At 38.1% G+C, this 14,000-nt stretch overlaps 1 protein-coding gene across 1 annotated transcript in view; it reads left to right on the forward strand.

Annotated features, from left to right (window-relative positions):
- The window catches only part of SHISA9 (shisa family member 9), a 235,675-nt gene extending 229,898 nt beyond the window's left edge, over window positions 1-5,777 (forward strand). The window contains exon 4 of the mRNA XM_072120683.1: window positions 3,666-5,777. Within this exon, the coding sequence (XP_071976784.1) occupies window positions 3,666-4,222 (557 nt within the window). The 3' untranslated portion in view covers window positions 4,223-5,777. The remainder of the gene's footprint in view (window positions 1-3,665) is intronic.
- The last annotated feature ends 8,223 nt before the right edge of the window (window positions 5,778-14,000 follow it).

Consider the following 14,000-nt stretch of genomic DNA (forward strand, 5'->3'; position numbering starts at 1 on the left):
TTATTAGGATGTATTGTCCCCTTCATTAGGGGTATGTAGTTATTGCGAAATATATATACAACAGCTCTTAGGAGTAACAGCTATAGGTTTGCCTGGCATTTGCCCCTCCACATTGACCTATAATAAACACATTCTCTTCCTGTAATGCTGATAAATATTAAGCAAAACATAGTTTACTACAATACTATCACTGCTGCATAATTTTAACCATATCTAGGGTATATATTCCCACTTTGAATAGCGTTATATTAAAGACTCATAACAAAGGTTATATTTTAATTTTGACTAATGGGTTCTATTAGTCCTCATTAGGTGACTGTAGGTATGTACTATAGCCAGGATATGGCAGATTCTTATGCCTGTCAAATTTATCCAGATATACTAATAGAATAGTCTATCTTAGTATATACAGCGTGTCATGTGACAATGGGGGAGTGTCAACACTGGCGCATGATGTAGTTCATGATGCATGACCTACAGTATAAGAGAACATTTCTAACATGGCATTTTACATACAGAAGTTCAGCTCAGCGTACTTTATGTTAGATAGATATGTGATATTGTTTAGGTAAGTTATATACAGGCAGTCCCTGCGTTATGGATAAGATAGGGTCCATAGGTTTCTTCTTAAGTTGAATTTCTATGTAAGTCAGAACTGTATATTTTATAATTCTACCTCCAGACAAAATTATTTTTTTGCCCCAGTGACAATTGGATTTTCAAACTTTTTTTGCTGTAATGGGACCAAGGATTAGGAATAAAACTTCATTACAAGCACCTTAGAACTGATCATTGCAGTCTGGGGCTATAGTAAAGTATCCAGAGAGCTTCACCAGAGGTCACAGAGGGCAGAGGGGTCCATCTTTAACTAGGGGTCGTCTGTAGATCGGTTGTCCTTAAGTAGGGGACTGCCTGTACAGTCAAAGGATTTTACAGTCCAATTGCATCCAGTGACGGTGTGAATGGAGTAAAATCTCTTTTATGGCTCAGAAGTCTCATCTATACAGACATCTGCTGGGAAAAATAGTCTAACTTTTTCAGTTTAATTTTCCTCCATAGCCTCCCGTAATTGATGACTTACTGTAATTACCTACTGCTACCTTTTGTAAAAGATTAATGATCTTCTGGCAGGCAAGGCTTCGCCAAGCCCTCTGCTGTCCGAAATGAAAAGAGAAATGGCAACCTCCCCCTGTGCTGTATATATAGGTACATACACACACATATCTGCCTATATACATATAGCTGACATTTAACAATCTACATACCACTCATTTCAATAGTATACATCGTGTTAAGGGTGACACTAATGTTTGCTACAACATTTGCTTTGCACATACAATACATAGATATACACTGAAATAGTTGAATTATGTAAAATTGAATGGGATGGAGGATAAAGCATGGACTATTTTAGTAGTACTGGTAAGAACTAAGAACTAGTTATGTGCAGGAGACCTTAAAGGGGTCCCATGAACAAACGAACGAAAGTTAGGCCTTATCCATGGGATAGGGCCTAACTTGCTGATCAGTGGGGGTTTTAGTGCTGAGACTCCCGCAGATCTCTAAAACGAGAGGCGGAGATGGCCGTGGATGATGACGCGCCATTCTGCAATTTCCGTCAGTTCCATAGAGATTAATGTAGCAATGGAGTCCAACAGACCCCTCATTTTCGCAATCTGTGGGGGTCTGAGACCCCCATGATCATCAAGTTTTGTTCGTGGGTAAACCACTTTAATTAACAAGACTTAGCTCTAATTTTCGCCATACTTCCCCCCTTAGATCAAAGGCTCAACTAGCCTCCTTGTGGATGTGTACTTGCTGAAAGGTAAGGAGGACTTTGTAGGTAGATATCAGATTGATGGGTTCATTTACCTGACACTCTTGCCCATCAGTTGTTCTTGTTTGCCTCCAACGCCAGGACTAACACATAGAATGGATCTTATGGTAGTGGCCAGACAAGGCATGGGTACATCCTTCTTTACTAGAGATGAGCGAGTATACTCGTCCGAGCTTGATGCTCGTTCGAGTATTAAGGTACTCGAAACGGCTCATTGCTCGGACGAGTATTTCCCCTGCTCGAGATCGAGCATTTAATTAAACAAACACAGTGAAGAACAATGAAGAATAGAATAAAAACAGTGAACACAGTGAACACAGGATCATTTAAGTGAAGAACACAGTGAAGAATAGATTACAGATGTTCGGCACATCTGCTTACTTGTCGGAAGATACGCGTGGAACGGCAGCAGGGAGACATCGCGCAGCAGGGAGACATCGGGCGCAGCAGGGAGACATCGGGCGCAGCAGAGACACATCGGGCGCAGCAGAGACACATCGGGCGCAGCAGAGACACATCTGGCGCAGCAGAGACACATCGGGCGCAGCAGGGAGACATCGGGCGCAGCAGGAAGACATCGCGCGCAGCAGGGAGACATCGCGCGCAGCAGGGAGACATCGCGCGCAGCAGGAAGACATTGCACGCAGCAGGGAGACATCGGGCAGCAGGGAGACATCGGGGAGACTTCAGTGGAAGAAGAGGAGCGGATCCCGGGACAGCGTATCTCCAGAAAAGTAAGCAGATGTGCCGAACATCTGCAATCTATTCTTCACTGTGTTTTTCACTTAAATGATCCTGTGGTCACTGTTTTTATTCTATTCTTCACTGTTCTTCACATCTGCTAACTTGTCGGGAGATAATATACGCGCGGAGCAGTGAAGAATAGATTGCAGATGTTTGCATACATCTGCTAACTTATCAGAAGACATTCTTTTTCAATTAAATAACACATTTTATTCCCGAACCATGGTCCCTTTGAAAAATGCTCGAGTCTCCCATTGACTTCAATGGGGCTCGTTATTCGAGACGAGCACTCGAGCATCTGGAAAAGTTCGTCTCGAATAACGAGCACCCGAGCATTTTAGTGCTCGCTCATCTCTATTCTTTACGTTTACTCTTAGCTGGGTATTATTGGTCAAGATTAAAAGTCATCACGTTGATTTTTCACAGCAACAAAGCGATATATTAACTATGGTGGGTGGTAGTTGAGGAAGTGTAAATTGCAGTCTTTAAAGACTTTTGTTTATGTTTTACCTATTTTTTTCATGAGAAAAAATTGATTCCTTAACCACAGAGTTTTAGTTAAGGCACATCTGTAACTGCAGCTCAGCTCCCATGCAAGTCAAAAGGAGCATAACTGTAATTACCAGGCTTGACCACTACACAGAGAGTGGAGCCATTTCGTTTTGGGGCTCAGCTCTCTGTGTTAGTGGGCAGAGGTAGCTGTGAACAGCTGATCAATGGGGGTCAGAACCCCTATGATCTGATATTTAACCACTGTACCTTACAGATAGATACTCAGTGTAAGTAACTTGAAAAACCCCTTTAGCTCCTCAGTTTGTGCCCTGCATAGAATCATGTGATAGATTCTCTTTTTCTTGATTACAGTTTAGGTTGAATCTACAGTACCTTAAAATTATGGCTAAATTAAGAAATGTATACACATTAACTTGCTTTTTGGAATATTGAATCTTTCCTCTAAGCTTCCAATATAGAATTGATGTGGCAGTGAAGCTTTTAATATATGCTGTCTTATATTTTATATCATTTCAATGTTTAAAATGTTCCGATAAACTAATCTTAGGCATATTTACATTTTTTTATACAGCGGAAAAGGGAAATGATGACTTCTATTCAAAGCGAAGACACCTTGCAGAACTTGCAGCAAAGGGAAGCCTGCCTTTACATCCTGTACGTGTGGAACAAGAAAGATCCTACAGCCCTGAAGGTGGTACTCTTGGTGGCACAATGAGTGGCACTTTAGGTGGCACTCTCGGAGGCACACTTGGTGGGTCATTAGGAGGCACTCTTGGTGGCACGATGGGTGGCACACTTGGTGGGTCACTGGGTGGAACCATTGGTGGAACCCTTGGTGGTGGTACACTGGGTGGCACACTTAGTGGTGGTACGTTAGGTGGCACACTAAAATTAAATGGACAGAAATCTAAAGTCACCAAAATACATAATCATCCACTGGCCTCATCATACAACCCTGACTACAAAACCTGGGACCACACTGAGCATTCCCTGCGGAGGCAGGCCTATGCAACAAAGAAGCATTGCCCGGTGGAGTCAGTAAATGAACAAATCCCGTCACAAAATCAGCACTATGTTCCTTCACAGCCATACTTTGTAACAAACAGCAAAACAGAAGTAACTGTCTGAAAAATAAAAATAAAAAATTCACCCTACTGGAATCAAACACCATTGAGGGTATAGAAATGGAGGTCCTTGTATGCCGATGATCATGAAGAGCAGATTGGGTTTTTCGTGTCCAGCAATACAGTAGAGGAAAGCAATTAGGGACTCCATTTTTTACTTCACAATGAAGGATAAGAAAAAAAAAACGTTTGCCTATGCTTTTCTAAAGGAAAAAAAAACTAAGGATTTCAATTTTATGTTATGGAGTAGCACAACAGAGTCTTCATCTCTGCAAAAATTAACATGGTTGTTCTTAATTGCTGAAGAGGATGTGCTGAAGTGGAAGTTACCAGGGGGTGGGGCAATATTTTTGTAAAAAAAACAAAAAAAAGAAAAAGCCTAAAAAAGGGAAAATGTTAAAAGAGTGATTACTTTCATTATCATCTCTTTGCACATCTGTGAAAATCCATCTGAAACAAGGCCTTTCCATCTATAAGAAGCAAAAAAAAAAACAACAAATGGTCAAGAACCTCAATAAGACTGTTACATAAAAATGGGAATGGAGCCTTTCTTATTGATGGAAAGTTTGGATATGTTCAAAAAAATGGACTATTTTACATATTAAGGTGAGAAAAACTTTCAGCAAAAAAAAAAAAAAGACACTAAAAGTTTCTCCATTTGAGAAGAGATTTCGGAAGAAAAAAAAAATCAATATGTTCTTCCTTTCCTTGCGTTCCACATGTGAGCAGTTGGGGGAAAGTTTTCTGCACTGTCTGTTCTAACTTCTTTATCAGTCTCTGTTTGCCTATTTTCACTTGCTTATGACTGGAAAAAACATACAAAAGTGGGCGGTGCCTTTAATGTACTTCTATTGTTCAATGAAAAGTCTTGTTTGTTCCTTTTGGCTGAACTCCTTACATTTTACTAGTCTTTTCTTTGTAACATAGTTTCAAATGTGTTCTTCTTTAGTTATGTTGTGCATAAATATAATTGCAGTGTTTTAGGTTCATGTTTTATTCATTATTTTTTTTACTTTAGATACAATGTTTGCCTTTTTGTCCTTAATTACTGTTTTTTTTTTAAATTTTGGATCAGCAAAAAAAAAAACTGATAAAAAAGGAAAAAATATCAAATATAGTTTACCTCTTTGGGTCATTATGTGAATGTTTTGCTTCAAAATGCATGGGGCTGCCACATCTGATATATTCAGTGTACACACATACCTTGGATATGCAACCATATGATAACAAATCAAGAGTATAAATCACGGCCATACAGTATATTATATTCCCTGCATATGCCAATATAGTAAAAATGGAAATATAGCTATATAATATATATACTATGGCTATATAATAAACATTTGTGTTTTGCTGTCAAATAATGCAAATGTGTTAACCCATTAGATGAACTTGTTCTTGTATTGGCTTTTTTAGACATTTGTGCACTTGGGCATAAATGTGCCTTAAATTATGTAAACATTAGAGTTTGTTCATACACTTTGTCCCACCAAACATATGGAGAGATGTTAGAAGGTATTATTTAAAAAAAAAAAATTATAGGATAGCCCTGCCTACTGTTGTCATTCAGCTACATTACTAATGAAAAAAATAAACAACACTTTTGGTTCCCTTTTGATTAAGCAACTGTATGAACAAATTATTTCCAAATCATATATTTCCAATCATTGACTTGTGCGACATGTTCTCTATAATACATAGTAGGGAATTTAAAGTTCCTTTAAATGAAGTTCATTTAAATAAATGGACCTTCAGTAGTGGCTTGTGTATGGCAAACTTCATTTAGTTAAAAAAAGTGCCTAAAAGAAAGCGGAAAGACAACAACCTCATGTTTTAAAGGTTATGTCATTAAGGGTGAATTTTATATGATAGAATTGGGATGCATAAAATAGTTTCTGATGCAATACAGACTAATTTGAAGCTAATATGGGTTCACATATTTGTCATTGAGTCAATTTTTTTAAAATCATAAATGTTAGGTAGAGTGCCAAGAGCATGACTACTTCAACCACGTAATCGGCTGGTAATGAAGAGCAATTTGTACAAGAGAAATCATTAGTACAAAAGTAGATCTATGCATTTCTATTTGTTCTTTTTTATATTTACCAAGTTGATCACCTGTTTTAAGTCTAATCTCAATTCTTCTGAAAATACGACCTTTCCACCAGCTCGTAATCTTTGTATCCTTTAATGGGCAATGCTCCACTAATTCCAGATTGGTTTAAACTTTCTTTATAGCCCCCACCGTTCATGGTTTGTTTAGATCACAATGGCCCACATTTATGTAAGTGTTTGTGCCACTTTTTTCTGTCTGACTTGGCACTGAAAAGGACGTGCAAACTGCTTGCCCATGTATTTATGAAGTGTCTACCCCAGTTTTGTATCACGGCTGCACTGTGTCTGATTCTCCACAAAATTCTGCACCTAAAGGGGTGTTCTGGTGCATAGTCGGTCCATGAGCCACATTTATTACTGGGACTTGACACAATTGGCTGTCACACGCTGTATGTTAAAGGTGCACCATAAAAAAGTTTGTGTACACTTCCATAGCAGTGCCAGATTCATGATGACTGTTTTAATTAATAATGTGCACCCTGCACAACCCGCAGGCAAACTACACTTACTTTTGATATATGTAGCCCAATACAGTAATTAGGCCCTAAGTTTATAAGTAGGTGGTCCGATCCTGGAGTGATACTGACCATCATGCATTAGAGAGCCTAATTAGCATATTTTGTGCCAAAACGATTTGGCCCAGATTTACTAAAGCCCCTGCACCAGTCTGACTTTGCACGTTCTTTCATGTGCAAACTGTTTTGCACAGGTATTTAAGAAGTGCCTGAGACACATTTGTGGCACTTTCGATGCTTCGTGGTGTATGCGGCACTATACCTGATGTGACACAAAATTCCGGTGCACAGTTGGACCAAGCGCCATGCAAAGTCCAACAGAAATGTGTTGCATGCCCCATGTTTACGGTGCACCAAAAAAAATGGGGCAGTGCAGGGGGTGCCAGATTCAGGAAGAACTAGCAACAATAATTCTGAATCTGGCTCCCTCTGCACACTACACATGGGCACTTCACGTAGTGCACACTGTACTGTTTTTGATAAATGTGGTCCACTGTACTGATTATGGAGGAATGGAGGAGGCTGGAGAAAAATTCGAACTCTACTAGATTTGGAGCAGTGACACATATCAATGGAGGTAAATAAGTGGAGTTGATGGAGGTCTTTCATTTCTAAAGTTGCAACTAACCACAAATATATTTTGTACCCAGGCTGAAATCTGCTATTATTGTGTTCGGTTGTCTAACATAATTGTGGTATGATTTTTGTTTACAATTGATAGGGAAATATGTTATTTAAGGCTTCTTTATGTCTTTGTAAGTATGCTAAAACATAAAATGAAATTCAACTAATGATATCCTTACGGCTGATAACACTGTCAGCAAATTAGGAGCTAATATCCAATACACTTATAACTCATAAAAAAACAATTGTGGAGTTTTGTGCCCAGTCAACTTTTTTAAAGGAGGGCAAGTTTTTTTCAGGAATTTATTGTGCATTTCCCATTTTTACTATATATTTAACAAACCCTGTTGTACCCTATTAAGATAAAGGCAGAAACCTAGTCTTCTGTTAAACATTCTCCTGTTATCCTTACATAAGTTAACAACAATGAATTAATGTATAATAAAATTTGCAGGCACAAAGGGTTAATGTATATGTAAGTGTAATTGGTGTTCTGCACAATTGGTGTGATGTCAAATTAGAGCTGAATTGGACACTTCCTAACGGCTACAGTGACCCTAGACAATTTGGGTAATTGCTACTAATAATAATAATTAATATTATTGATATTACCCTAAACATTTAAACAAAATCAATGTATTATTTAACTGATCCCAAACACTGTCTATTAGATAATAATAATCTTCTATCCTGGCACTAAAGGTTAGACTGGCAATTGTTAAAAATATCCAATTTGTTTTTGAAGATCTATAGTACTTACAGGCGATGCTTCGTGGGAAAAGAATTAGTCTGAATATTCTCATTTTAACCCATTATGGGATAATTAGTATACATGCATATTCTTCTACATATACAAAAGCTGTGGGCTTTGGGGCTTCAATAGACACCAAAATAGGGCCTCCCATTATGTATTTTTGAAGTGGTGAACCCCAGGGAACCTTGATCTCAACATTATTATGTCTGTCTGAAATTACATGATGAGAAAAAGAAAAATTTACTAGTTCCAATAACTATAGTGTCATATTTTTTAGTCAGTGCAAATAGATTTTTAGAAAATATAAGGTGAGTGCTCACCTTCTGATGGTTGTGTTATGTCACAACCGCACTATACACATATTGATGTTGACCACAGTGGTGATCTTTTCAGCTGGTGCAGCCTTGTGGAATCCCAATCTTGTTAGACTCAAGCCGGGCAGGATAACCAGAGAGTTTTTGGGGTTAAGAAAAAATCCACTTGAGGCCCTCCTTCTCATATAAATGTAGGAACTTTATTTAAGTCACTAAAAAGGGGGAGGTAGAACGTATTAACCAAATGGATATAGAATTTCCACCCTTTGTAGATAGTATAAAAATTATTTGTATACACGTTTCGAATCTGAACTAGATCCTTCATCAAGACTGATGACATATATAGTTCAGATCCGGGACACGTATCCAAATCATTTTTATACAATCTACAAGGGACGGAAATTTTATAACCATTTGGTTAATATGTTCTACCTCCCCTTTTTTGTACTTTTTACATAGAGTTCCTATATTTATAGAGAAGGAGCTCCTTAACTGGATTTTTTTCTACAGGGTTTATTAACCCAAAAAAAACCTCTCTGGAATTACATGATGGGACAGAAGGATTTGAGCAAGCCTACATCCAAAGAATTTAAAGGGAACCTGTCATCAGAAATTGGCCTAATAAACCACTACTGGTATATTGACAAGCACCTGAACAGCTTCTAGTTCATGTTTCTCACATGGTCCAGGGCGGTGGCATCATACAGAACATCTTCTTTGAAGTGAGATGCAAATTGGTTTAGTAAAGTCAAGGAGGCGGAGAGTTTAACACTGAAGTCAAGCTTTCCCTGCTTGGTAATACCCTATTCTCTGTAATTCATGGTCCTGCATCCAGGGACATAATTGACATCAGTCACATAAGAGGAAGTGTTCAGAGGCAGGGAGAGCTTGACTTTGGTGTTAAACTCTCCAACTCCCTGACTTTATACATCTAACTTACATCTTACTTCAAAGTTGATTTTCTGGATGCTACCAGTAACCTTGGGCCAAGAAAACAACAAGACCTAAAAGCTGTGTAGCTGCTTGTCAATACACCGGTAGTAGTTTTTTAAGGTCAATTTCTGATGACAGGTTACCTTTAAGAACTTGCTGTAGTTTGGAAACAACCAGAGTTCCTTTAAAAAAAAAAAAAAAAATCCTGTGCGCAAGTATAGCAAAAAGTAATGATGCGGATCTGATGGACAAACCAACAATTCATTTGATTTATATGTCACTTTTGTTCATTTTCATTTCGTTGTTAGCTTAAAATAAACTATTAACACATTTATTCTTAAAAGCATTCTTAATTTGTCTCCTTTTTCTATAACCGCCTCGTACTTTTGCACAATACTATAAATAATCCAATATAACAAAAGTCTTCATTACCATAATGCATCAAGAATCCCCACAATGTTCTGTATTATGTTTGTTTACACCCGGATCTTTTCACACCCTGTAATTTGGTGTATGTATATTTGATCACAGAATATTTGGGACCTTTTAGCTTCTAGCAGTTGCTGTATGCATTTTTTTCTCGCCCTTGAAGCAACCTACAGAGAGAAAAGCTCTTAGTAATTATATTAGTTCAATGTTCACAACATATTCACATTCTGCCTATGTAATTTTGTTCTGTTCATATAATTAAAGCAAATTAATGTTTATTTCTCACATCAAGATAAAGGTTCCATAAATGCAAAATGCTAATGTTCAATCAACTAATTAAAAAGTCATTTTCCTGGAAGACTATGCATTTAGAAATGTTGCTTTCATGTAGACTTTACAAGCTTGTAATGAACATATCAATTGTATGATACGCTGCATTCTGCAGAAATCTCTCCGGCTGATCTCTAATCTGCATTTTAAATCTTTAGGGCCATCTGCATTATAGTAGATTGGATTTTTTTTTTCTTTTACCATTATAAATGCAGGCAGATTAGATACTAATTGTTTTAGTAATGCATCAAAAGACAATTTTCTCATTAAAAGGAACAAACAGAGGTGATCCCTGATTCTATTAGAGAACTGTCTCACATCTCTTTTGTCAACATTACATTTCTCTTGAAAAAATAAACTAGATTACATTGATGTTCATACAATCTGTTTAGGGTCTTAAATAAACAGAACTGTAATTGCTCTAAGAGGTTTTATCATTAAAAACATCCATCCCATATTCTGTAGCTGGTCAATGGGCATCCTACCGCTGGAAAAATATGGGAGAACATTTCGCCCTGAGCTGCTCTATACAAGTCAAAACTTCCAAGACCACTCTCTGATCTAGTGAGTAGTGGGACAATCCGTGATGTCCTTTAAAGTCTACAGCATTTCAGTGGGCGTTTCAGTTCTACCAAAGGCAGGGTGTTCCAGCATTTGGGCTCCCATCATGAGAAGAGAAAACCCCTTTGAAGAACATCTACCACCAGGATGAAGGATTGGAGACCAAGCGCACTTACATGCTGGTGTGTGCCCCCTCTGCCAGGGTCTGATGTTGCTCCTTATCCTTATTGTTTTTACCAAAAAAAGGCTTTCAAAATTATGCAGATTAGCTTAAAGGGCTCCGGGTTCCATAGCTGTTAATGGATCCTGGAGCCCCTCATGATCATTTGCATACATTGTAAATCAGCGCATAAGAAGCTAAAAGAGAAGCAGATCTTGACAGAGGGGGCACACACCAGCATGTAAATGTGCACGGTCTACGATCCTTCATCCTGGTGGTAGTTTTCCTTTAAAAGAATATTCGCAGTGCATGTCAACCCCAAGAGAGAGGTTTATGATTCAACCAATCCTTACATACTGCACTAGACACTGATGCTCCTCCCTCAGCATTAAAAATGTTATCCAGAGCTTCTTAAATATGATGATATGATCATTCTGAATTTTATAGACGGAATCATAAACTTTTTATGTTAAGAGATGTCTACAATTTTTGCCAACAGCCAGATATATGATCCCCCTTACATAGTAAAATACTTTGGTAGTATTTACGAGGATTTATTGGTTATAAGAACTTTTCATGGTGTAAAGCAAATTCATCATGATTATAATAGATCAATATTACATCAACTCACCCGGTATTATTCAGACAGATACATTTATCTTTATTCGGATTTGATAGACTATACTATAATATACTAGTATCATATAACATAATAGCATATTTATACTGGATTAAAAGAAAATGCAATCTGCTGCTCAGGATTAAATGTCTATGTGCCAAAACTAAAAGCTGCTTGCTGTGCCAATCATCCCACTTGAAAGGCTTGTCTGGGATTTTAGGAAAGAGCAGGAAGAGGCATAGAAATAAAAAATAAAATCCATTACTTACCACTTACAGCACTTGTCTATTTCATTGGTCCTGCCATGATGACATCATTCATGTGACTGCTGTGACCAATCATTTGTCTCATCAGCATTGTTTGGCATGTTTAATTTTCTGCTCTAAGGCAACAATCTTCTTGGCAACACCCTTAGGCAATGATAAATGTTGAAGTGAAATATAAAAGATTTCTAGCAAGAGCCTAGCCCACAATCTGAAATAATCCCTGTAAAGAGGTACATTATACTTTATTTTAGTGCTCCATTATTCCCTAGTGAAATTTAACTTTTTGAAAAGTATTTTGAAGTAGTTTACAAAAAAGTCTCTTGTACATAGTAAACTTTTTTACTTTCTTAAGGTACATTTCTTGCTCCTGAAATTTGAGGAAGCCATTTAGATGTAAAATGATAATTCTTGGTACAAATTTATATTTAAATTCCTTGTCCTAAGTTGTTCTTACAAATGAATATTTTATGGTTCTTCTGACCTGTTTCCACCAGATTAGAGGTGAGTGAATCGATTTGTTGATTTATAGATTCAATATTAATCTGCTAATTTGCCGACACCAAACTGAATCAACAATTTTTGCTTCAGACAAATCTTTCAAAACGTGGGCTAGCGCTATTGCTGTCAATTATCCCAGCATTCAGCGACAGGGTTAGGGATAACCCTAACAGTGACTCGAACTAAAAAAAATATAAAAAATAAAAAAACAAGATCAGACCTTTTATAAAAAAAAGTTTGAGGACTAAAGGGGTTATATACCCATTTTAGAGGACAATGGGAGCAACTTGAGGTTCAGGCGAATTTGATTCAGGCCAGAACTGTCAACATTCTGTGCAGCTTCTCCAAATTACATCTTGAATTATTCGCTTATTACTACTCCATATTCTATCTTTCTCAAAGACATAAAAGGGAACCTGTCATCAGAATTAGCCTAATAAACCACTACCAGTATGTTGTCAAGCAGTTGAACAGCTTCTAGATCATGTTTCTTTCATGACCCAGCTTGGTGGCATCATCCAGTAAATCATCTTTGAAGTTAGGTGTATAAAGTCAGGGAGGTGGAGAGTTTAACACTGAAGTCAAGCTCTCCCTACCTCAGAACACCTCCTCCCAAGTGCTTGACATCCTGCAACTGACAGGAGATCTGATCAATGGTGTCCCTGGACATAGGACCATTAATTACAACAAAGGTGCATTTAAAGGTATAAAAAGCTTGAAAGCTTCAGTGTTAAACTCTCCGCCTCCTTGACTTCATAAAACCAATTTACATTTCACTTCAAAGTTGATTTTCTGGATGATGACACACTGGGCCATAAGAGAAACATGATCTAGAAGCTACTCAGCTGCTTGACAACATATTGTTAGTGGTTTATTAAGCAATTTTTCTGATGACAGGTTCCCTTTAAAGAAATGCAATTCTAAAGCAGTGTTCCTAAGTCAAATGCAACCTACCCCATGTTCAAATACACCATATCATATCCAAAAATAATTATCATAGACTGCGGTGGACTGATAAAGAGCACAAAGACAGTGCGATTATGTCTTAGAGATTTGGCATGTTACCCCTGGAGGTTGAGACTAGAGATGAGCGAGCACTAAAATGCTCGGGTGCTCGTTATTCGAGACGAACTTTTCCAGATGCTCGAGTACTCGTCTCGAATAACGAGCCCCATTGAAGTCAATGGGAGACTCGAGCATTTTTCAAAGGGACCATGGTTCGGGAATAAAATGTGTTATTTAATTGAAAAAGAATGTCTTCTGATAAGTTAGCAGATGTATGCAAACATCTGCAATCTATTCTTCACTGTTCCGCGCGTATATTATCTCCCGACAAGTTAGCAGATGTGAAGAACAGTGAAGAATAGAATAAAAACAGTGAACATAGGATCATTTAAGTGAAAAACACAGTGAAGAATAGATTGCAGATGTTCGGCACATCTGCTTACTTGTCGGGAGATACGCTGTCCCGGGATCCGCTCCTCTTCTTCCACTGAAGTCTCCCCGATGTCTCCCTGCTGCCCGATGTCTCCCTGCTGCCCGATGTCTCCCTGCTGCGCGCGATGTCTCCCTGCTGCGCGTGATGTCTTCCTGCTGCGCGCGATGTCTCCCTGCTGCGCCCGATGTGTCTCTGCTGCGCCCGATGTGTCTCTGCTGCGCCCGAT

Source organism: Engystomops pustulosus, chromosome 8 (assembly GCF_040894005.1).
Source record: "Engystomops pustulosus chromosome 8, aEngPut4.maternal, whole genome shotgun sequence".
Classification (NCBI taxonomy): Eukaryota; Metazoa; Chordata; class Amphibia; order Anura; family Leptodactylidae; genus Engystomops; species Engystomops pustulosus.